We start from the raw sequence: 20,468 nt of genomic DNA, 5'->3' as shown, positions 1-20,468 counted from the left end.
AGGCAGACTGGGTTCTGAGAAGGGGTTCTACTTAGAGCATATGGCCTTGGGGCAGCTACTGCATGTCTCAGTCTTGTGGAGTTGCTGTGAGGGCAGAACAAGCTCTACTTAAGGGTAGATTATTGACAGGTCCTGGTACACAGAAGATGCTCAATACATAACAGTTATTAATTACTACAGCGAGTAATATCCATATATACACATGTGGCCAAGTGATCCCTCACCTAATTCAGAGAGCCTTTTGAAGATTTCAGAACAAATGAAGCCAATTCTCCTGATTAATTTGAATGGAAGAAACAAATCCTTTTCTGATGGAAAGTATTTTATTATTCCTTTTAAAATTTTGTTGATGGTAGGAGAAGTAGAATTCTCAAAGTCTAAATATCTCCCAAGTACCTCCCATCTGTTAGGTTCATTGTTTTATATTTGTTTGTCTTTGGCATTACTCAAAATCCCATTCCATTCTGAATGATACTAAATTACTTCATGGACCTGAAGAGCCCATCAGACTAAGATATAGTCAGGGCAACTCTTTGTAAATGTACAGATTTCCACAATGGGACATATCACATTCATGATAATCAAAACAGAACAGTAGTGAAATAAATCAGAGGCAAGTTAAAGTGCATCATAAAGTTTATCCAGATTGTATAGATGAAAAATGCAGACTGGTACTCACAGGCCCCCAGCATATTGCCTTACAGGGCTGCATGGTGCTTTCTAGAATTCTTGAAGGAATAATTTGTCTTATGCATACTATTATTTCAAGATAAACTAGGAGTCTGTTACATAGTGATCCTGAAATGCCTATCAGTGTGAGAGGAGTACATTTTCAATGATTTTAAGGGAAGAAAATTGATTTCATTTATTTTAGAAAGTACTGTTCATTATTGAGTATTGTGAGGTTCAGATTTGTTTAGGGGCAGGAAAAAACTCTCTTTGGGAAATGTGTGTTTCATTACATTCTAGCAATCCCAAACACTAAAAAGTAGCAATAAGGAAAGGTAGCTTGCCTTATACCTCAGTGAATCTTAAATGTGTAACCAATAATATTCCAGAAAGTGCAGAAGCTGGGGGAGCCAAAGGCATTATCCTTATCATCTTGGGGTAGTCGACCTGCCATTTTTCTGACTTTTTATGATTTCTTCTATTTTCTGGAAGAAGAGATTTTCTCTACTGCAACTAGCATAAAAGCGTGCTGTTCTTTTTGCTCTTCATTTCCCTTCCTCATATTCACATACTGAATTCTCCGTTTAGAGGCTTTTAGAAGTAATAATAAAAACAACAGCAACAGCTTTAATGATAGCAGCACCCACCACTTATTGGTGCCTGTTTTGAGCACCATATTTTTGGTAGGATTTTAAATACATAACCTTATTTATTCTCTGCTTCAACAGTCCTGCGGGTTAAAGGCTATTATACCCGTTTTTCTGGTGAAACAATTGAAAATAAGGGCCTAGGATCACTGTTACAAATGGCAGATCCAGCATTCAACCCCAGTTTTGTCTGAACTGTGTGCTAAAACATCAAACCATAAACTGTGTGAGATTTCTCTGTGTTCAGATGCATTCTAGAAATATGTTGTTTCTTTTAGTGGAATTTCAGGATGCTGCTGAAAGATCCCCTAGGGCCTTTAATGCGCTATGAGAAACTTTAAGAGAGAGATACAGTATATATGTTGACCATGGAACCCTTTCTCCAGAAGGATTCTATCAGAAATCTTTGAAACACTGGATTAGACTAAAGGCCAGAATGTCTATCTAGCATTTCTGGTCTCTGATTCCCAAGCTATACCAAACTACAACCCAAAGCATTTTAAATCCAGAGAATCATATTAATTTTAAACTGAAGAAAGTTTAGGTATTCATTATCCACCTTTCTCACTTTATGGCTGTGGAAACTGAGGCCTGACTTGGTAAGGGCTCACAGATAGTTGGGCTAGGATTCAGTTTTTCATTTGCAGGCCACTGTCTTCTCCCCATTTATATGACTCGATCCTCTCTCTCTTTGAGGGACACCTTTTAAATTGGTTGTCTTGGATCAGGGTGGAAAGCAATCAGGAAGGTCACCCTAAGCAATTCTTCTCTTTAGTATCCACTCTGACACCCTACCAACCTTTTTCCCACGAGACACAAACATATTCTCCTCTTAAGAGAAGCAGAATATGACTTACAGAGATAAGAGCATTTATATTTGGGGAGGAATTAGAAGAAAGTGCTATTAAGTCCTGATTTATTCCATCAGAGAGTGAATAGGTCTTTTTGGTCTATTGGCAAAACTGAGACTAAGACCAGGTGCTTTGACTTTAGCTCCATTACACTGATTCCTTTGTCACTGGATTTCAGTGATGACCCATAGAAAACACCTGCCTCTAACCAATAGCAAATATCACTGACTGGCCCTGTTGGACCAGGAAAATTATTCCAACAGGCAAGATATAGGCCACCAGCTGTTAATGTCTACTCTTGCTCTCATCTGACTGACCTGAATTACTTTTTGACCTCCTAGAATTCACTTTCATGATTAACTATTTGTCATCAGAAAATTCTGAATATTAGAGAAGTTAAAAGAAAAAAATATATGATTAAAGATGGAAACTATTTTGCTACTGGAGTTTTTAAACCAAATTAATGATCTGTGTTCTTTTATGAATAGGCTATTCACAGAATGTAAATTTATTTCTTTTTAATGAACTTTTTTTTAAAAAATTTGGTCTGGAGAGTAAAAAATGATGTGTTATACAATTCTGCAATCAAGTTGGCTCATTGTAAGCCTATATTGACTTTTTATGTATAACGTGGAACCAATAAAAAATAACAAACTGTAGTTGCTTATAATCATGAGTGTTGGCCATTAAAAAGAAAACTCTTCATGCATGTGGTAACTGGCAACTTGAAAGTGTCACGAACTGAAAATATAAACCATACAAAGTGAGAGAGAAAAGGAGAGAAACAATGAGGAGACTACAATGATAAATGCATTCATCTTCCTCTAAGCTGAATTGTTATTTATAGCCATTAAATGTCTTTCCCTTTTTCAATCAGGACAGCAGCAAAATATATACAACACACATTTCCTATTTGGAAATCTACAATGAATGTGGTTATGATCTGTTGGATCCAAGACATGAAGCCTCCAGTTTGGAAGATTTGCCGTGAGTAGCAGAACAACAAAGAATGGGGAAAATTACTTGCAGATGTTCCCTTCAATTGTTTTCTTTGAAACTCTGTACAGTTTTGGACTCAGTCGTAATTAACAAATACTGGATAACAGGATCTTTGTATAATATGATGGACATTTTTTCGGTTATGACAAATGGAGAGTAGTGATGGGAACTAAAATTGCCTGAAACACATTTCTTGGGAAAATTTCTTTTGGAATAAGTACAAGAGAGTGCAGTGAATGTGCTCTGAGAATGGGTGCTGAGACGATTGATGGAATATGACAGTGCTAATTTACTCGAGCTACATGAAACCCGTTAGTCCTCTAATTATGGCTTTTTCTGAAGATAGTATTCAAATTAGAGTTCATTCAGCAATAAGGGAATCTGAAACAGAGAAACAAACTTTTACGTTTTCTCCAAATGCTTCCTTACTGTTATTAACACTAACTTGGACAATAATTTGGTCAAATTGGCACTGATCATTTCATGATATAAGTATAAATAAAGGCTTCAGAGCTTATCTATTAATGGAATGTTACCCTGCCAGCATTATCTGCCTAAATTAGACATATATGAATTGGTTCCGGTTTTTATATTTTTGTTCAGATGTCTTCAAACATCAGGAGTTGCTTAGGACAATAAAATATATCTTAATATTCTTATTAAATATTCTAAAATAATTTTAATATACAGTTTAATCTCTGCCAGAAAAATCAATAACCAGTCTCTTATTTACAAAAAAAAAAAGAAAGAATAATAAAGAAAATAAGTTATCCTGTTTATATTGCCTTTTTTTTTTTTTCTTTTTTACATGGGCAGGCATGGGGAATTGAACCAGGGTCCTTGGGCTTGGCAGGCAAGCATTTTTACCTGCTGAGCCACCATGGCCTACTCTATATCACCTTTTATTTTTTTCCTTTTTGCATGGGCAGGCATGGGAAATTGAACCTGGGTCTCTGGTGTGACAGGCAAGAACTCTGCCTGCTGAGCCACTGTGGCCCAACCCTGTTTACATTACCTTTTGAAAGTTGTTACATATCATCTGTTTCATGAGAGGGAGTTAGGAAAGGAGTTTATTGCTTGTACTCTAAATATTTCCATGGAAGAAATTAGCCTTTAAAAAGCCATTGGCCATGCCAGAGACCCCGGTTTGATTCCCAGTGCCTGCCCATGCGAAAAAAATAAAAAGTATTGGAATTAAGTTTACCAAAAAGGTAAGAGAATAAAACAGTAAAAATACAAAGTTGTGGTAGGAAAAGGCTAGTGTGGAGGAGACATAGGAAATAAGAGCAGATAGGCCAACTGAAGCTAACTTTTGGAGGGACTTGAATGACAGGCTTTTAGTTTGAGATTGATCTGTATCCTAATAGGCCTCTCAATTAGTTTTATAGCCTCCAGTTTAACCTATATAATTCTAGGCTAAATTTTTTCTTAAAATTGCTTTTTGTAAAAAAATTTTTATTAATAAAATCAATCAACCTACAATATGAACATTCTTTTTTAGTCACATAGTTGTATATTCATCATCATGATCATTTCTTAGAACATTTCCATCAATTCAGAAAAAGAAATAAAAAGAAAACAGAAAAAAATTCATACGTACCATATCCCTTACCCTGCCCTTTCATTGATCACTAGCATTTCAATCTACTAAATTTATTTTAACATTTGTTCCCCCTATTATTCATCTTTATTCCATATGTTTTACTCATCTGTTGATAAGGTAGATAAAAGAATATCAGACACAAGGTTTTCACAATTACGCAGTCACATTGCGAAAGCTATATCATTATAGAATCATCTTCAAGAAACATGGCTACTGGAACACAGCTGTACATTTTCAGGCAATTTCCTCCAGCCTCTCTATTACACCTTAACTAAAAGGGTGATATCTATTTAATGCACAAAATAACCTCCAGGATAACCTCTTGACTCTGTTTGGAATCTCTCAGCCACTGACACTTTATTTTGTCTCATTTCTCTCTTTCCCCTTTCAGTCGAGAAGGATTTCTCAATCCCTTGGTGCTGAGTTCCAGCTCATTCTAGAATTTCTGTCCCATGTTGCTAGGAAGGTCCACACCCCTGGGAGTCATGTCCCACAGAGAGGGGGGAGAGCAGTGAGTTAGCTTGTCATGTTGGCTGAGAGAGAGAGGCCACATCTGAGCAACAAAGAGGTTCTCTTGGGGGTGACTCTTAGGCCTAATTTTAAGTAGGCTTGACCTATCCTTTGCGGGGTTAAGTTTCATGTGAACAAACCCCAAGATTGGGGGCTCAGCCTATTGCTTTGGTTGTCCCCACTGATTGTGAGAATACCAAGAATTCTCCACTTGGGGAAGCTGAATTTTCCCCCTTTCTCACCATTCCCCCAAGGGGATTTACAAATACTTTTTTTATTCACTGTTCAAATCCTTCTGGGATATATGGAGGCATCACTCTGGACAAACCTACAAAATCCCATGCCCTACTTAAGGTTCCATGTACTTATAGTGTTCAATTAAGCTGTCCACATAAGTTATATTAGGAAATGCACTAGTCAAAATGTAAATTTTATACCAAATAAATATCAAAATTGCTTTTAACAAGTCTTATCTCCAGTTAAAAGCTTAAAGATTATTAACAAAAATTCAGGAACGAAGGTCTATGATGAACATGGAAGAGGGGAGATAAATCTAAGAGATATTAGAAAAATAAAATTAAATTAAATAATTGGATTCTACTGAGCACCTGAATGGATTTGAAAAGAAAGGTGAATGACAGAAGGTTGGCACTTGCCTCATTTGAGGAAATTAAGCTCAGAAAAGTAGGACTTGTACAGATTTCAAAACTAATTGGTTGATGGTTGAGCAAGGATTATAAACAAGGTTCTCCCTCTTTGAAGCCAGAGTTGAAAAAAGAGCTCCAAGGTTTTTACACTGAGGCTCTGAATATTGACCTTTGTAGTCGTTGGCCTAAAAAGGAGATTTCCATTAATAAATTTGATTCAGTGGTGATGAAGAATTTCACATATATACCATTGGTGTCTGAGAATGCCATTCTAAATGTTTACTTTTACAATAAATTCCTCAGAGGTAGAATAAGCCTTGGTAACTACTCAGTATTTATTTATTTATTATGTGGTTTCAATTTAATTGAAAGTATGAAGTTGACTTTTTGAAGGAGAGAGTGTAGAAGAACAGACATGAGCTCTATGAATTTGAGCCTGACATGATTCAGTGCATAGCCTAAGTATGGGAGGAAATCGTAATGAGAAAAAAACACTGAACACAAACAGAGGCAATATACTATAGAATAAATTATACTGTAAAGAAGTTAGGAAGTTTGGGGTCCATTTCTTCAATCTTAGATGCATTATTTTACTTAACTGTGTTTTTCTTTGTCTTTAATATAATTGTGGGTGTTGGATTAAATATTTAACAGTCTTCCAATTTACAATGTCTAGAGTTTGAAGAATAGTAACTTTCACAGTTTAAGCCTTATTTGGTGACACATCTTCCCTTCACAAAAGAATAAGAAGTGATTTAGACATTTTCTAACATCTACTTTCCAGAAAAAAGTAAGTCTTTTGAGAGCAAGCACAATGCCTGCATTCACTCTGTGTCCTCTGCACTTCCCAGGTTGTCTCTACAGATAGTTCTAGTTTTATATCTTAAGCTACTACTCCTTCTTTTGTAGCTTTATCCTCCTGTTGGGGAATGAGTTCACCAACTCAAGTAAAAGGAGATCTTGGTTACAGAAGAGATATAAAAAGAAAAAGTAGTTTGAAAGGTGGTCTTAATTCTTAGATTTTGGACTACACTCCCATGACCAAAAAAATCCATTAAAATAAAAAAGTCATAAGAAAGAAGATTCCCATATCCCAGGCCTATAGCCTATTTATTTCATGTGTATTCAATAGAATACAAATTATCGAACAAATTTTAAAAGCTCATAGTCCTTTGGTGTGGAGATAATGGAATTTTACTGGCATTGAGTCTGCTAGTTTTCTGAGGTTAGCATTTTCCTGACATCATATAATTCTTTATAATAGAATGTAACATTTGCTGTACCTGTATTGGATTAAGAATATGCACTGTTAAGGTTTCACACACTCTTAATTAAACTGGGACAAACTCTAAGTGCAATCCTATCTATTTGGTTGACCTGTTTTTATTGTTACAAGCTAGAATGTCTCAAGACATTCTGAATGCTTTCCAAAAGTAGCAGGCAAGATGTCCATTGACCTTGGTCCCCTCTTGCAGTCATCCATATGAAGGGCAATTGTAAGATATTTATTCCATCTCTTTCACATTCTTATAATAGGCTTAACCATATAAAAAGTAATTCAAGGTCATTTTGGTGTAACACAGTAACCACCATCCTTACCAACTGAGCAACACAACTACCCAAATAACATTTGTGACATAGTTCCTCAAATATTGCCATCGGATGCTCTCCTAACATGCAGCCTGCTTCCTCTGTTTCCTTTTCTTTTGCATTCTAATAAGCTTTACCTTTTTCCTATTGAACAGGTATTTGCTGTAAACTGCCTTTAAAATTTGTATACATGGTGTCATGGCCCCAGACTAAAGTCAATTGATTTTCTTCTCTTTTTTAAATAATTGTAGAAACATATATACAACATAAACTCCCCATCTCAACTCCTCCCAAGCATACCACTCAGTATGTGATCCCTGATGTGATTCATCAGGGATGAATCACACTCACAATGTTGCAGTACCCTTACCACCACCCATTACTAGAACTTTCTCTTCATCCCAAGCAGAAGCCCTACAATCATTTTACATTAACTTGCTGTTGGCCCTGCCTTACCCCTAGAAATCTACTTTCTGTTTCTATGAATTTGCATATTCTCTGATATTTTGTTTGTGGTTATCATGGGACTTAAATTCAACATCCTAAATCTATAACAAATTTTTTTGCTTTGATACAACTCAACCTCAATAGTATATAAACACTAGGTTTCTATATCCCTCTGTCCCCCCACCTTTATGTTGTTCTTGTGACAAATTACATGTTTATGCAATATGAGTCCAATGCCATTGAGATTACATTTTATGTATTTGCCTTTTAAATCCTTTAGGAAGTAAAAAGTAGCACTGGTATTTATATTTACCCATGTCATTATTATTACTGAAGATCATTATTTCTTCATGTGGCTTCAGTTACTTGTCTAGAGTTCTTTCCTTTCAACCTGCAGAACTCCCTTTAGCTTTTTTTATAGGGCTGGTGTAGTAGTAAAAAGTCTTTCAGGTTTTGTTTATCTGGGAATGTCTTAATACCTCTCTCATTTTTGTAGGACAGTTTTCCCAGATATTGAATTCTTGGCTGGCAATTTTTTGCTTTCACTTCTTTAAAAATGTCTTCCCACTGCCTTTTATTTCCGTGGTTTCTGATGAGAAATCAGCACTCAATCTTATTTAGGTTTCTTTGTATTGTATGTGACATGGTGCCTCTCTCTTGAAGCTTTCGGTATTCTCTCTTTATATTTGCCATTCAAAAGTTAGATTATAACATGGTGTGGTGTATATCTATTAGGGCTTATCCTGTTTGAAGTTCATTGAGCACCTTATATGTGTATATTCCTGTCTTTTCTTAAAATTAGGAGGTTTTAGCCATTATTTCTTTCCATACTCTCTCTGCCTCTTTCTCTCCTCTCATTCTGAGATTCCCACAATGCATATATTGGTATGCCTTGGTGGTGTCCCACAGGTGCTCCATGCTCTGTTCAATTTCCATGAACCTTTTTCTTTTTGCTTCTCAGACTGGATTATCTTAATTGTTTTATCAAGTTCACTGATTCTTTCTTCTGCTAGCTCCAGTCTGCTGTTGAGCTCCCCTAGGGAATTATTAAATTTCTGTTACTGTGGTCTTCAGTGCTATTTGGTTCCTTTTTGTAATTTCTGACTCTATATTTATATTCCTTTTGTGATCATCTGTCATTTCCCTGATTTCCTTTAGTTCTTTGCCTTGTTTTCTTTTAGTTCTTCCAGCATATTTAGAACTGCTTTTAAAAAGTTTTGTCTAGCATGTCCCAGCTCTCAGCCTCCTCACTGAAGGTTTCTAATGATTTCATCTTCTCCTTTAACTGCACTATCACCTTCTGTTTCTTTGTATATTATTAATCTTTTGTTGAAACCTGGAAATTTTGATATATATATTTGATAAATATATTAAAAATATATGTATTTTTAGCATGGGCAGGGTCTAGGAATTGAACCCTGGTCTCCAGCACGGCAGACAAGAATGATGCCACTTAGCCACCATTACCCACCCTGAAATTTTGATATTTTAATGTGTTATTGCTAGAATTTAGACTCTGAGGTGTCTGTTACTTAAGTTTGTATCCAGCTGGTATTATATCAGAGCTTTCTTTGAATGCCAAGAGCTAGCAAAAAGTAGGAGGAAGAAGTGGAGGAAGAATAGGAGAGGGGGAGAGGAAAAAAAGAGCATTCCTTCCCCAATCTTGCAGTTTGACTTATGTGAGAGATCTTTAGGACTTATCCATATAGGAGTTTAATTCAGGCCAAGGTATAGGGGGCTCCCTAGTCCTTTCTGCAAATGCCTCTTGTCTTGGCCATGCATATTTGGAACAAGGAATTCCCTCATTTACTGAGATAACAATGTCCTCTCTTCCCTAGGAAACAGTTTCCCCTAACACTGGACACTGCACTGTAGGTCCTACAGACAGCAGTACCTTGCCTTAGGCAGTCACTTGACTGCTTTCCCGTAGCATTCTGTAGGAGAGCTCTGTAAACTGCCTTCTTCCTACATGCAGGGCAAATTCTAGCATAGTGAGTCTCTCAGGCCACCCACAGACAGATTGGGCCAGATATACATGCTTCTGGTATATGCCTGAGGGCTGGCCTGGTCCCTCTGGAATCAAGACCAGGGCTCTGCATTAGGAGCATGGGCCATTCCATGATGAGCCAGCAACTGGATGGGGGAAAGGCCAACCAGGCCTCTGTGAGATCCTACTGCTTTTAAGCATTTCTTTTCTTAATTTGGTGCTTGCCAAGTTATGAAATCCTTTAACTATTTTCTGGAGGTTTGAGAAAAATAGTTCAAACCTCCAGAAAAATATGCAGTAGTTTTGCTGGTTGTTCAAAATTCCTGTGGGGAAATGGTGCCCTGCAGCTTCTCACTCTGCCATCTTGATTGGTGCAGGACCCTGTATTGATTTTTGAAAATGCTGCTAGTCATCTCTTGAGTGAAATGGGGAACACTAACATCTAAATTTAAAATCAAAAGTGATTGACCCTCAAATCAATGAAAATTAAATGAGTAACTGAATATACTCATATCTGTCGAATGCCAAGGCAAGGAGAGAGTCTTGAAAGCCGCAAGAAAAAAGCATTGTTTCATCAAAAGAGAGTTCCTGTATGAACAAAGGCTGATTCTCATGAGAAACTATGGCAGTGAGATGAAATATTTAAAGTGCTGAGAGAAAACAGTTTCCAACAAAGAATTTATATCTGGCAAGGTCTTCCTTTCACAAATGAAGGAGAGATTGAGACATTCCCAGACAAACGAAAGCTCATGGAGTTGTCAATACTAGACCTACCCTACAAGCAATACTAGAGGGAGTTCTTCAGACTGATAAGAAAGGACACGCGATAGTGGACTGAAGTGGCGTAAAGAAATAAAGACCTCCATATAGGTAACCATATGGGTAATTATAAATGCCAGTACTATTGTATTTTTTTGTATGTAACGCCACTTTTTACTTCTTACACATTACAAAATGCAAATGTATAAAAAGTAATGACAAACCTAAGGCTTTTGACATACCATGTATAAAAAGGCATATAACAAGTACAACAAAAAAGGAAGGGGAATAGGGAGATACGGGAACAATTATTTTGTATGCAATTGAAGTTAAGTTGGTATTAAATCAAATGTTATTATTGTACATTTACAATGTTAAATTTAAGCTCCATGGTAACCAAAAAAGAAATATCTGAGAAATATATAGAGATGGAAATGAGAAGGAATGTAAAATTGTATACTACAAAAACACACAAATATTATGAAATAGCCATTAATGGAAGAATTGAGAGACAACAAAAGGATTAAATTTACAAAGACCAAATAGCAAGATGATAGAAAAAAGTCCTGCATTATTATTTGTTACTTTAAATGTAAATGTATTAAACTCTCTAGCAAAAGGCAGAGATTGATAGAGTAGACTAAAAAGCATGACTCAACTTTATACTGTTTGCAAGAGATTCACCTTACATAAAAAGCTGCAATTAGGTTAAATGTAAAAGGATGGAAAAATATATACCAATCAAATAATAACCAAAACAGAGCTTGGGGAGCAAGCAATGGTGGCTCAGTGGCAGAGTTCTTACCTGCCATGCCAGAGACCTGGGTTCGATTCCTGGTGCCTGCTCATGCAAAAAAAAAGAAAGAGAGCTTTGGTAGTTATACTAATATTAAATGAAATAGGCATTAACTCAAAACTCTGTTACAAGGAACAAAGAAGTTCACTATATACTGATAAAGGGGATAATTTAAAAAGAAAACATTACAGTTTTAAATATACATACACCTAAAAGCAGAGCCTCAAAATGTATGAAGTAAATATTGACAGTTTCAAAATAATAGATTGATGGTTCTATATTAATAATAGGAGACCTCAACAGACTATCTGGACAGAATTATCAGTAAGAAATAGAAGACTTGAATGATTCTATAATCCAACCAGATCTAAAAGATATATATACAACATATCACCCAACAACAGCAGAATACACATTTTTATCTAGAGCACATGAATCATTCTCTAGGATAGACCATATGTTAAATCACAAAACAAGCCTCAATAAAAACAAAAATATTGAACTCTTACAATGTATCTTCTCCTACTACATGGAATGAAGCTAAAACTCAATAGCACAGGAAGAAATGGAAAATCCACAAATAATGTGGAAATTAAACAACACACTCTGAAACAACCAATGGGTCAATGAAGAAATCACATGAAAAATTAGGAAATATTTTGAGGTGAATGTAGACAAAAACATAACATTCCAAAACTTATGAGATACAAGAAAAGCAGGGCTGAAAACCAAAAGCTGCTTTTTTGGAAAAAAAAATGTAATTAAATTGACTAACAAAAAAAAAAAAAGGAAAAAAAATTTGGGATCTGGGGCTTAGCAAAGAGTTCTTAACTTGACACCAAAAGTATGATCCATGGAAAAAATTAATAAATTGGACTTCATCAAAATTAAAACCTTCTGCTCTGTGAAAGGCACTGTTAACAGAATCAGAAAACAAGTCACAGACTAGGAGAAAATACTGGCAAGCCACAAATCTGATAAAGGACTTTTATTCCTAAAATACAAAGAATTCTAAAAACTTAACAATAAGAAGGAAAGACTCAATTTTAAAACTGGACAAAAGCTATGAACAGAAATCTTACCAAAGGATATATAAGCATATGAAAAGATTCTTGTCATAATTTGTCATTAAGGAATTGCAAATTAAAACAGCAATGAGATACCACTAATCATCTATTATAATAGCTAAAATCCAAAGACTTTTAATACCAAATACTGGTGGGGATATGGATCAACAAAAGCTTTCATTCATTCCTGGTATGAATGCAAAATAATACAGCCTCTTTGGAAGATAGTCTGGTAGTCTCTTGCAAAGCTGAACGTACCATACAATCCAGCAATCGTACTCCTAGGTATTTAACTGATTAATCTGAAAATCTATGTTTACATAACAATCTGCATGAAAATGTTTATAGCAATTTATTCATAATTCTCCCAAACTGGAAGAAACAGAGATGTTCTTAAGTAGCAGAATGGATAAACAAACCAGTACATCCATTCAATGGAATACTATTCAACAATTAAAACAAATGAGCTATTAAGCCATGATAAGATACGGAAAAGATATTGAAGAACCTTAATTGAATATTGTTAAATGAAAGAAACCAGTTATGAAAAAGCTATATATTGCATGATTCCCATTTTATGGCATTCTGGAGAACACAAAACTATAGAGATAGTAAAAAGATCAGTGGTTGCTAGGGATTCAGGGAAAGGAGGGATGAATAGATAAAGCAAAGGTGATTTTTAGGGCTGTGAAATTATTCTGTATGACTTTAAATCCATGCAGCTGTACAGTCCATAGGGTGAATCTTAATGTGAAAAAATGAAAATAATTTTGGAGGTTGAGTGACCCCATGAAGGAATTCTGACTAAGACAAGGTTAGGGGGTGGGGGGAAGGTGTTGAGTACTTCTAAGTATCCTTGGAAATGAGTGGAGTTTGTAAGACTAAAAACAAAAGGAACCACATTTAAGCATCATACTTTGATTAGTAAAATTATCTTCCATGGAGTACAGGTTAACAATTCTGATATGTTGTATTGTTTAGTGGATTAAAACAATTAAGTAAATAGAATATGGTAGCAGCCAAGTTCTTATGGAGTGGGAATTTACAGATAAGCAAGAGAAGGAAGCTAGAATGAACCATATGGTAATAGATCAGAGTTGTAGATAATAGCATGAAATCATGTTTAGCTTAATATAGATACAGATGTTTACCTAAAAATATCTGTAGATATGTATATATTCCTGCATTAGTATAAACACATATTTTTTACTTTGTCAGCCTAAAGGACAAAAGGAGAAACACTGCCATAACAATAAGCACACATAATATCTAGATCTTAGTTTCTAATACCATTCCCCAACAAAAGGAACCATGGCTTCTTTGAGAAATGGCTGATTCTAGGACTGGTGCAGAAAGTATGAACCTGGAGCGTCTTGTAATGTCAGAAAGTAAGGACATGTAATAAACAAAGCAAATCAAACACATCAGTGGGGGCATGTCAAAGGACCACAAGTACCAACCGAAAGAACTCCTAATAGCCAAAACTAGAAGAATTTGAGCCACAAAATAAATGTTATTATTGGATTATAACCCAAAGTATAAAATAAATATCTATGAATCCAAACCGATATAAATAAATAATTGCATAAATTAATAAATTAGGAAGAAAGACAAATATCCCATGAATAATAATTCCAAATAATGTATTAATTCAGGAGAAGAGACAAACTTCCCATGCAAAAGAATTCTAAATAATTTATTCTACTCTGCTTTAAAGAAAGAGAGAGCACACCACCCCAGTCCTTAGTTGTGGTTTACACATAGTGACTTCCTTCCAAAGTGTACAGTATGATATAAGAATAAAAAAGAGTCACCTTACAGTGGAGAAGTGTGACAAACACTGCCTCAGCCAGCTGATCAAGACCAACATCCACAGTCATAAATCATGTTGGTAGCATGCACATTTGATATGACATAATGAAAATGGCACTTTACCTCTGTGGTCCTCCTCCCAATAACCCATAACCCCAGCCTTGTCATGAGAAAGCATTGAGTAAATTCTAAAAGTGAGGCATCCTATAAAATACTTGACCAATACTCCTCAAAACTTCCAAGGTCACCATAAAACAAGGAAAGTCTGAGAAACTGCCACAGCCAAAAGGAGCCTAAAGAGACATGATAACTAAATATAATGCTGTATCCTGGGTGGGTTCCTGGAACAGAAAAAAATACATTAGGTAAAAACTAAGGAGATCTGAATAAAGTATGGACTTTAATAATAATGCATCAACAGTGGTTCATTAGTTGTAACAAATATACTATACTACAGTAAGATGCAACAATAGCATAAACTGTGTTTAGAGTATATAGGAACTGTGTACTATTTTCTCAAATTTTTGTAAATTAAAAACTGTTCTAAAATAAAGTCTATTAAAAAGAAAATTTTAAAAGCTACAGAATGAGAAAAAAATATTTGAAATATACAACAAAGTACTAGAATTTAGTATAAAGAACTCTCAAATCTCAACAGTAAAACAAGCAAACAAAACAACCAATCCAATTAGAAAATAGGCAAAAGACATAAACAGACATTTTATTGAAGAGGTTACACGTAGCAAATAAGCACATGAAAATATGTTCAAGATCATTAGCTATCAGGGTACTATGTATTAAAACCACAATGTGGATAAAATATATATTTTTTAAAGTGACAATACCAAATATTGGAGAAAATGCAAAGAAACTGGATCATAAATTGCTGGCAGAAATGTAAAATGGTACAGGTACTCTGGAAAACAGCCTGGTAGTTTCTTATAAAATTAAACATGCAATTACCACATGAACCAGCAATTGCACTTTTAAGGCATTTTACTCAGAGCAGTGAAGATTTGTGTTCACACTAAAATCTGTACATGAATGTTCATAGAAGCTTAATTTGTAATATTAAAAAATTGAAAACAGACCAAGTATCCTTCAAAGGCTGAATGATTAAACACACTGTGATGCATCCATACCATGGGATACTATTCAGCAATAAAAAAGGAACAAACTAGTGATACATGCAACAACTTGGATGAATCTCCAAGGAATTATGCTGAGTGAAATAAAGTTAATCCCAAAAGGTTGCATGCTCTATGATTCCATTTTGTAACATTCTTGAAATGACAGAACTATACAAATGGAGAACAGAGTAGTGGTTGGCAAAGGTTAGGGAGAGGAGTAGTAGAAGTGGGGTAGTTATACAAGGAAACATAAGGCATACTTATGGTGATGGAACTGTTCTGAATCCTGACTATGGTAATAGAGATATGAAATTACCATATGACAAAATTGCATAGAACTAACTGCACACACACATACAAGTCATCAAGAAAACTGGGGAAATCTGCATAACATCAGTGGATCTTATTAATGTCCTGGTTGTAATATTTTAATATAGTTTTTTAAGATGTTACCATTGCAGGAAATTGGGTAAAGCATACATGAGATATCCTGTAACTATTTCACACAACTGCATGTGAATCTACAGTATTTCAAAATACCAGAAAACATAATTGGCTATATATTTATATAGAGATACAGAGACATACATATGCTCATATACACATACATATATATATTAAACCTTTTCTGTTATTTAGCAATTTAAAGTGAAAATGGAAATTTTATGTTTTAGAAACTCTTGATGTCACGTGCTATAAAGGGGATATAGTTAAAAATCTAAGTGTATCTCGTGAAATAAAACAGTTTAACAGTTGGTCCTAGCCCTAGGGGAAATAGTCACCTTTCTTTTAGTATAATTTTAGTACTCCTAAACAGGAAAACATATTCCATTTAAGGTTCCAAAGATTGTCATAATTATTACTGTAAAAAGGAATCAGTTAGCTTTAACATGCAGTATTGAAGTCTTGGCCATGTTGTGTTTTTAAAATAATTGGTCACCAAAAGGGGAACAAAGTTGCCAGATGTTAAATTTAATTCATCACATTCTTAATGCCTACTGTTTCCAAAATACCGCTAAGTGCTATAAAGTTACGAAAATCGATTATTGCATAGCCCCTGCCCTTATGACTTATAACCTAGTTGTATGATTCATTAATATGTTCAACAGATATTTATTGAGACCCAACTCTGTTCCAGACACTGTGCTAGGCATCAAATTTACTGACATGGTCCCTACCTTTATGGAACTTATAGCAGCATTTATATAACTAGTATGAAATAGCATAAGGTGGAATATGAAAAACATAATATGAGAGTCACAAAGAATAACAAGGGCTCAAAGAAGAACGAAAACACATCAGGGCAGGGTATCAGGAAAAGATTCATTGAGAAGACACATGAAATAGTCCTTGAGGGAAGAGGTCAGGCTTGCAACACTGGAACATGACATTTGTGGGGAAACGAAGGCAGAGAAGAAAGCATAGAGTTTATTCTGTGACAGCTAATAAATTTGTTTAACTGGAACCCAGTTAGGGAGTAGGAGAGAACATTAAGACTAGAAAGATATGAATGCAGAGATTTGGCAGAAGGTATAGCCCTTGGAGATTTTTACTTAAGCAAGATTGGAGCTGCCTTTTAGGAAGAAAAATTAGTCGATACTGTCCAAGGACTGGAATGAAATGAGACTGGAGTCAGAGACACTGGAAGTATTATGGGAGTTATTAGGTTCATTTAGGTGATAGCAGGAGTAAAAAAAGGGGAAAACATAGAAGATAATCCAGTGACTTGAAATTTAACTATGTAGAAGGATTACATGAAATATTTGTTTAGAAGGCAGGTTTCCTAGTGTCTCCCTCCGTCCCCATGCCACCCCCCAAATATATTTGAATAAAGGGATGACTTCTTTTCAGAGGCGCCAGAACAGTCTCTCCAAGACAGTAGACAACCAATATTTATTGAACACCTATTTTGTGCCAGTCTTTCAAACAGGAGACTTTATACACATGTTCTAATTTAAGGACATAAAGCATAATTCATGCTTTAAAGCTGATAAAACTGAGATTCACATAGGTATGACGTTTCCCCAAGATTCCATGTCTGCTAAGAGAGAGAACTAGGATAACAACCTCAGTCCACCAAACATCAGAACTGGAGGCACTGCTGCTCTTTCCCTGAGATCCAGGTCATTCCAGTTTAACTCTGAGCAGACTGTGGTCTCTGGGCCTCTTCAGGCCTCAGAAGCTACTTGTATCAGCCTAGGGCAATCAAGGCTTTGAATTCAGTTCAGTCACTACCCTGCCTATTGTGAGTGTGTCCGACCTTCTACAAGGGTCTGAGAGTACCCATTCCTAACCTCAGAGGTCTCTCAGGCTAGTAGAATAGATGCCTAAGCTAATCATTACAGTCTTACAAAGTAAGTAATCAGATGCTCTGGATTCTTTGCAGACATGAAGAAGGAAATTTCAATCTAGGTGTTCAGAGGAGGCTAGAGAAAAGCCCTACAACATTATTATCTCCAACCTCAGCTGGGCCCTCAGGCTGCTAAGCATTATCTTCATGTGCCCATGTGCTTTTTCTCCCATTCTTCACAATAATTATACCAAATATCCATCTCTTTTCTCAAGGACTCCCTTCCCCCAGTCTCTGTGAAGCCCCAGAGAGAATATGGAAACTGTCTGGGCTAGGTTGAATTATGAAGCCCCACAAACACCTGTTCTTTTGAAAATGTTATTTTTAGTTAAGGTGTGGCCTTCTAAACTAGGGTGGGCCTTAGTCTGGATTACTGAAGGCATTATAAAGAGAACCAGAAACCAAAAGTTAGAGAAATCCACAGGGAGATGCCAGAAGCCAGCAGAAAGTGTAAAAGCAGACACAAGAAGAGAGAAATCACAGAAGGCAGAATTGCAAGGTAAGGAACCCCAACGTTTGTAGCAAGCCAGCACCAGGATGCCAGAATCCCAGGAAAAAGCAAGCCTTGCCAATAACTTATCTGGACTTCTCCTAGTCTCAAAACCATAAGCCAATTAATGCTTATTGTTTAAACCAGCCCATTAAATGGCATTTGTCATAGCAACTTGGCAAACCAAGACCCTGTCAAACATGAATTCCCTTAATTTCCTTTCTGCCACCCTCATTCCAACCCCCACTCACCTGCTTTCCTTTGGTCTCAGGAAGATAGGTCCTATTGAAAGCCAATACTTCCACCAGTTCTCTGGACCCATTCTCACTCATGTTCTTCAGAAAAGTGCTGTAAGTCAGCACTTCTCAAACTTTAATGTCTGTAGGAATCACCTCAGCAACTTGGAAGAGTACAACTTGTGATTCACTTGGTTCAGGCAGGGCCTGAGATTCTGCATCCCTAACCAGCTGCCAGGTGATATGGATGCTACTGGTCCAGGACCACTCTTTGATAGAAAGACTCTTGAAGATGTTGAAAACTGGCAACCAGGGCCTGCATCTGCCCCAGATATACCTTGTTTGGCCTGTACATTTAGTTTTTTCCTAATGTTTGAATTTTAGTGCTTTAGATAGGGCATGGATCCTTCAGTTCCTAATCCTACTGATTGCATGCCACTTGTCATTTGTGTTATTTGTCTCACTCTTATAGGTATTTAAAGAGTCTCCTGTTCTTAGAAGCTTAAATCCCAAATTCATGAGAAGTCAAGGGTACTAGCCTGCAGCATGATCTGAACGAGTGACTGATGACCCACTCACACTACATGCCAGCGCGGGTTGCCTAGGAATTATGTTCTTTGAGCACTGGAACATTGCCAGTGACCATGGAAACGGGAACAGAGAACTGCCTGAAAATTACACTTTTCTACTCAAAGCCTGTCCCACTAGAGCAATAGCAACAGTTGCTTTCCTTCTACTTTGAATGGCCTATTGAGAGAGACCATTCTCAAGATTAGAAATGTCTTAGATAGCCAGGAGGTATTAACTTTCACCAACAGTTTCCTCATAATGTTGTGTAGAAGAATGGAATGAAACAGCTGTGCTATTTTCACTCATATATCTGGAACTAGAAATATATCTGTGATATTTATGGTTCTCAGTTCCATGAAAGTCACCTCAATCTATTCCATTTTTCTCATGCTTTATCTAAAAATAAATCAGTATAAATTCTTCTGTGACTAAGAGGTGAAATTCATTTTCCAAATGGATTTGTTTTTATGTGACTTATTGTCCAGTTAGTCTTCAAAATTGCTTTATGATTTTTTGTATTATTCTGATAGTGCATTGGTTTTCATAGTCTGTTTTTAATTCTGAGTACATCAAGCAAAATCATAGGATTATCTAAGAGTCCTGAATAATTCTCAACCTGCTTGCTTACTGTTCTAGTTTGCTAGCTGCCAGAATGCAATATACCAGAAATGGAATGGCTTTTTAAAAGGGGAGTTTAATGAGTTGCTAGTTTACAGTTCTAAGGCCGAGAAAATGTCCCAATTAAAACAAGTCTATAGAAATGTCCAATCAAAGGCATCCAGGGAAAGATACCTTGGTTCAAGAAGGCCGATGAAGTTCAAGGTTTCTCTCTCAAGTGAGAAGGCACATGGCAAACACAGTCAGGGCTTCTCTCTCAGCTGGAAGGGCACACAGTGAACACAGCATCATCTGCTAGCTTTCTCTCCTGGCTTCCTGTTTCATGAAGCTCCCCGGGAGGCATTTTCCTTCTTCATCTCCAAAGGTTGCTGGCTGGTGGACTCTCTGCTTCTCATGGCTATGTTGTTCTGCTCTGCTCTCTTTGAATCTCTTTCTCCAAAATGTTTCCTCTTTTATAGGACTCCAGTAAACCAATCAAGACCCACCCAAATGGGTGGAGACATGTCATCACCTAATCCAATTTAACCACCACTCTTGACTAAATCACATCATCCAGGGAGATGATCCAATCACAGTTTCAAACATACAGTATTGAACAGGGATTATTCTACCTTTATGAAGTGGGATTTTGGTTAAAACGTGGATTTTCTAGGGTGCATATTTCCTTTCAAACCAGCACAGTTATTTTAT

At 36.2% G+C, this 20,468-nt stretch overlaps 1 protein-coding gene across 6 annotated transcripts in view; it reads left to right on the top strand.

Moving 5' to 3' along the window:
* The window catches only part of KIF6 (kinesin family member 6), a 454,503-nt gene that overhangs the window by 123,686 nt on the left and 310,349 nt on the right, over positions 1–20,468 (top strand). For 5 of the 6 annotated variants that reach the window (XM_077161703.1, XM_077161701.1, XM_077161702.1 and 2 more), the window contains exon 5: positions 3,045–3,154. The exons of the other annotated variant lie outside the window; for it this stretch is intronic. In XM_077161703.1, the coding sequence (XP_077017818.1) occupies positions 3,045–3,154 (110 nt within the window). The remainder of the gene's footprint in view (positions 1–3,044; positions 3,155–20,468) is intronic. 6 annotated transcript variants of the gene reach the window in all.

The sequence above is a fragment of the Tamandua tetradactyla genome, chromosome 5 (assembly GCF_023851605.1).
Source record: "Tamandua tetradactyla isolate mTamTet1 chromosome 5, mTamTet1.pri, whole genome shotgun sequence".
Taxonomy (NCBI): domain Eukaryota; kingdom Metazoa; phylum Chordata; class Mammalia; order Pilosa; family Myrmecophagidae; genus Tamandua; species Tamandua tetradactyla.
Note: the sequence above shows the minus strand (reverse complement) of the source record. Positions and strands in the feature narration are given on the sequence as shown.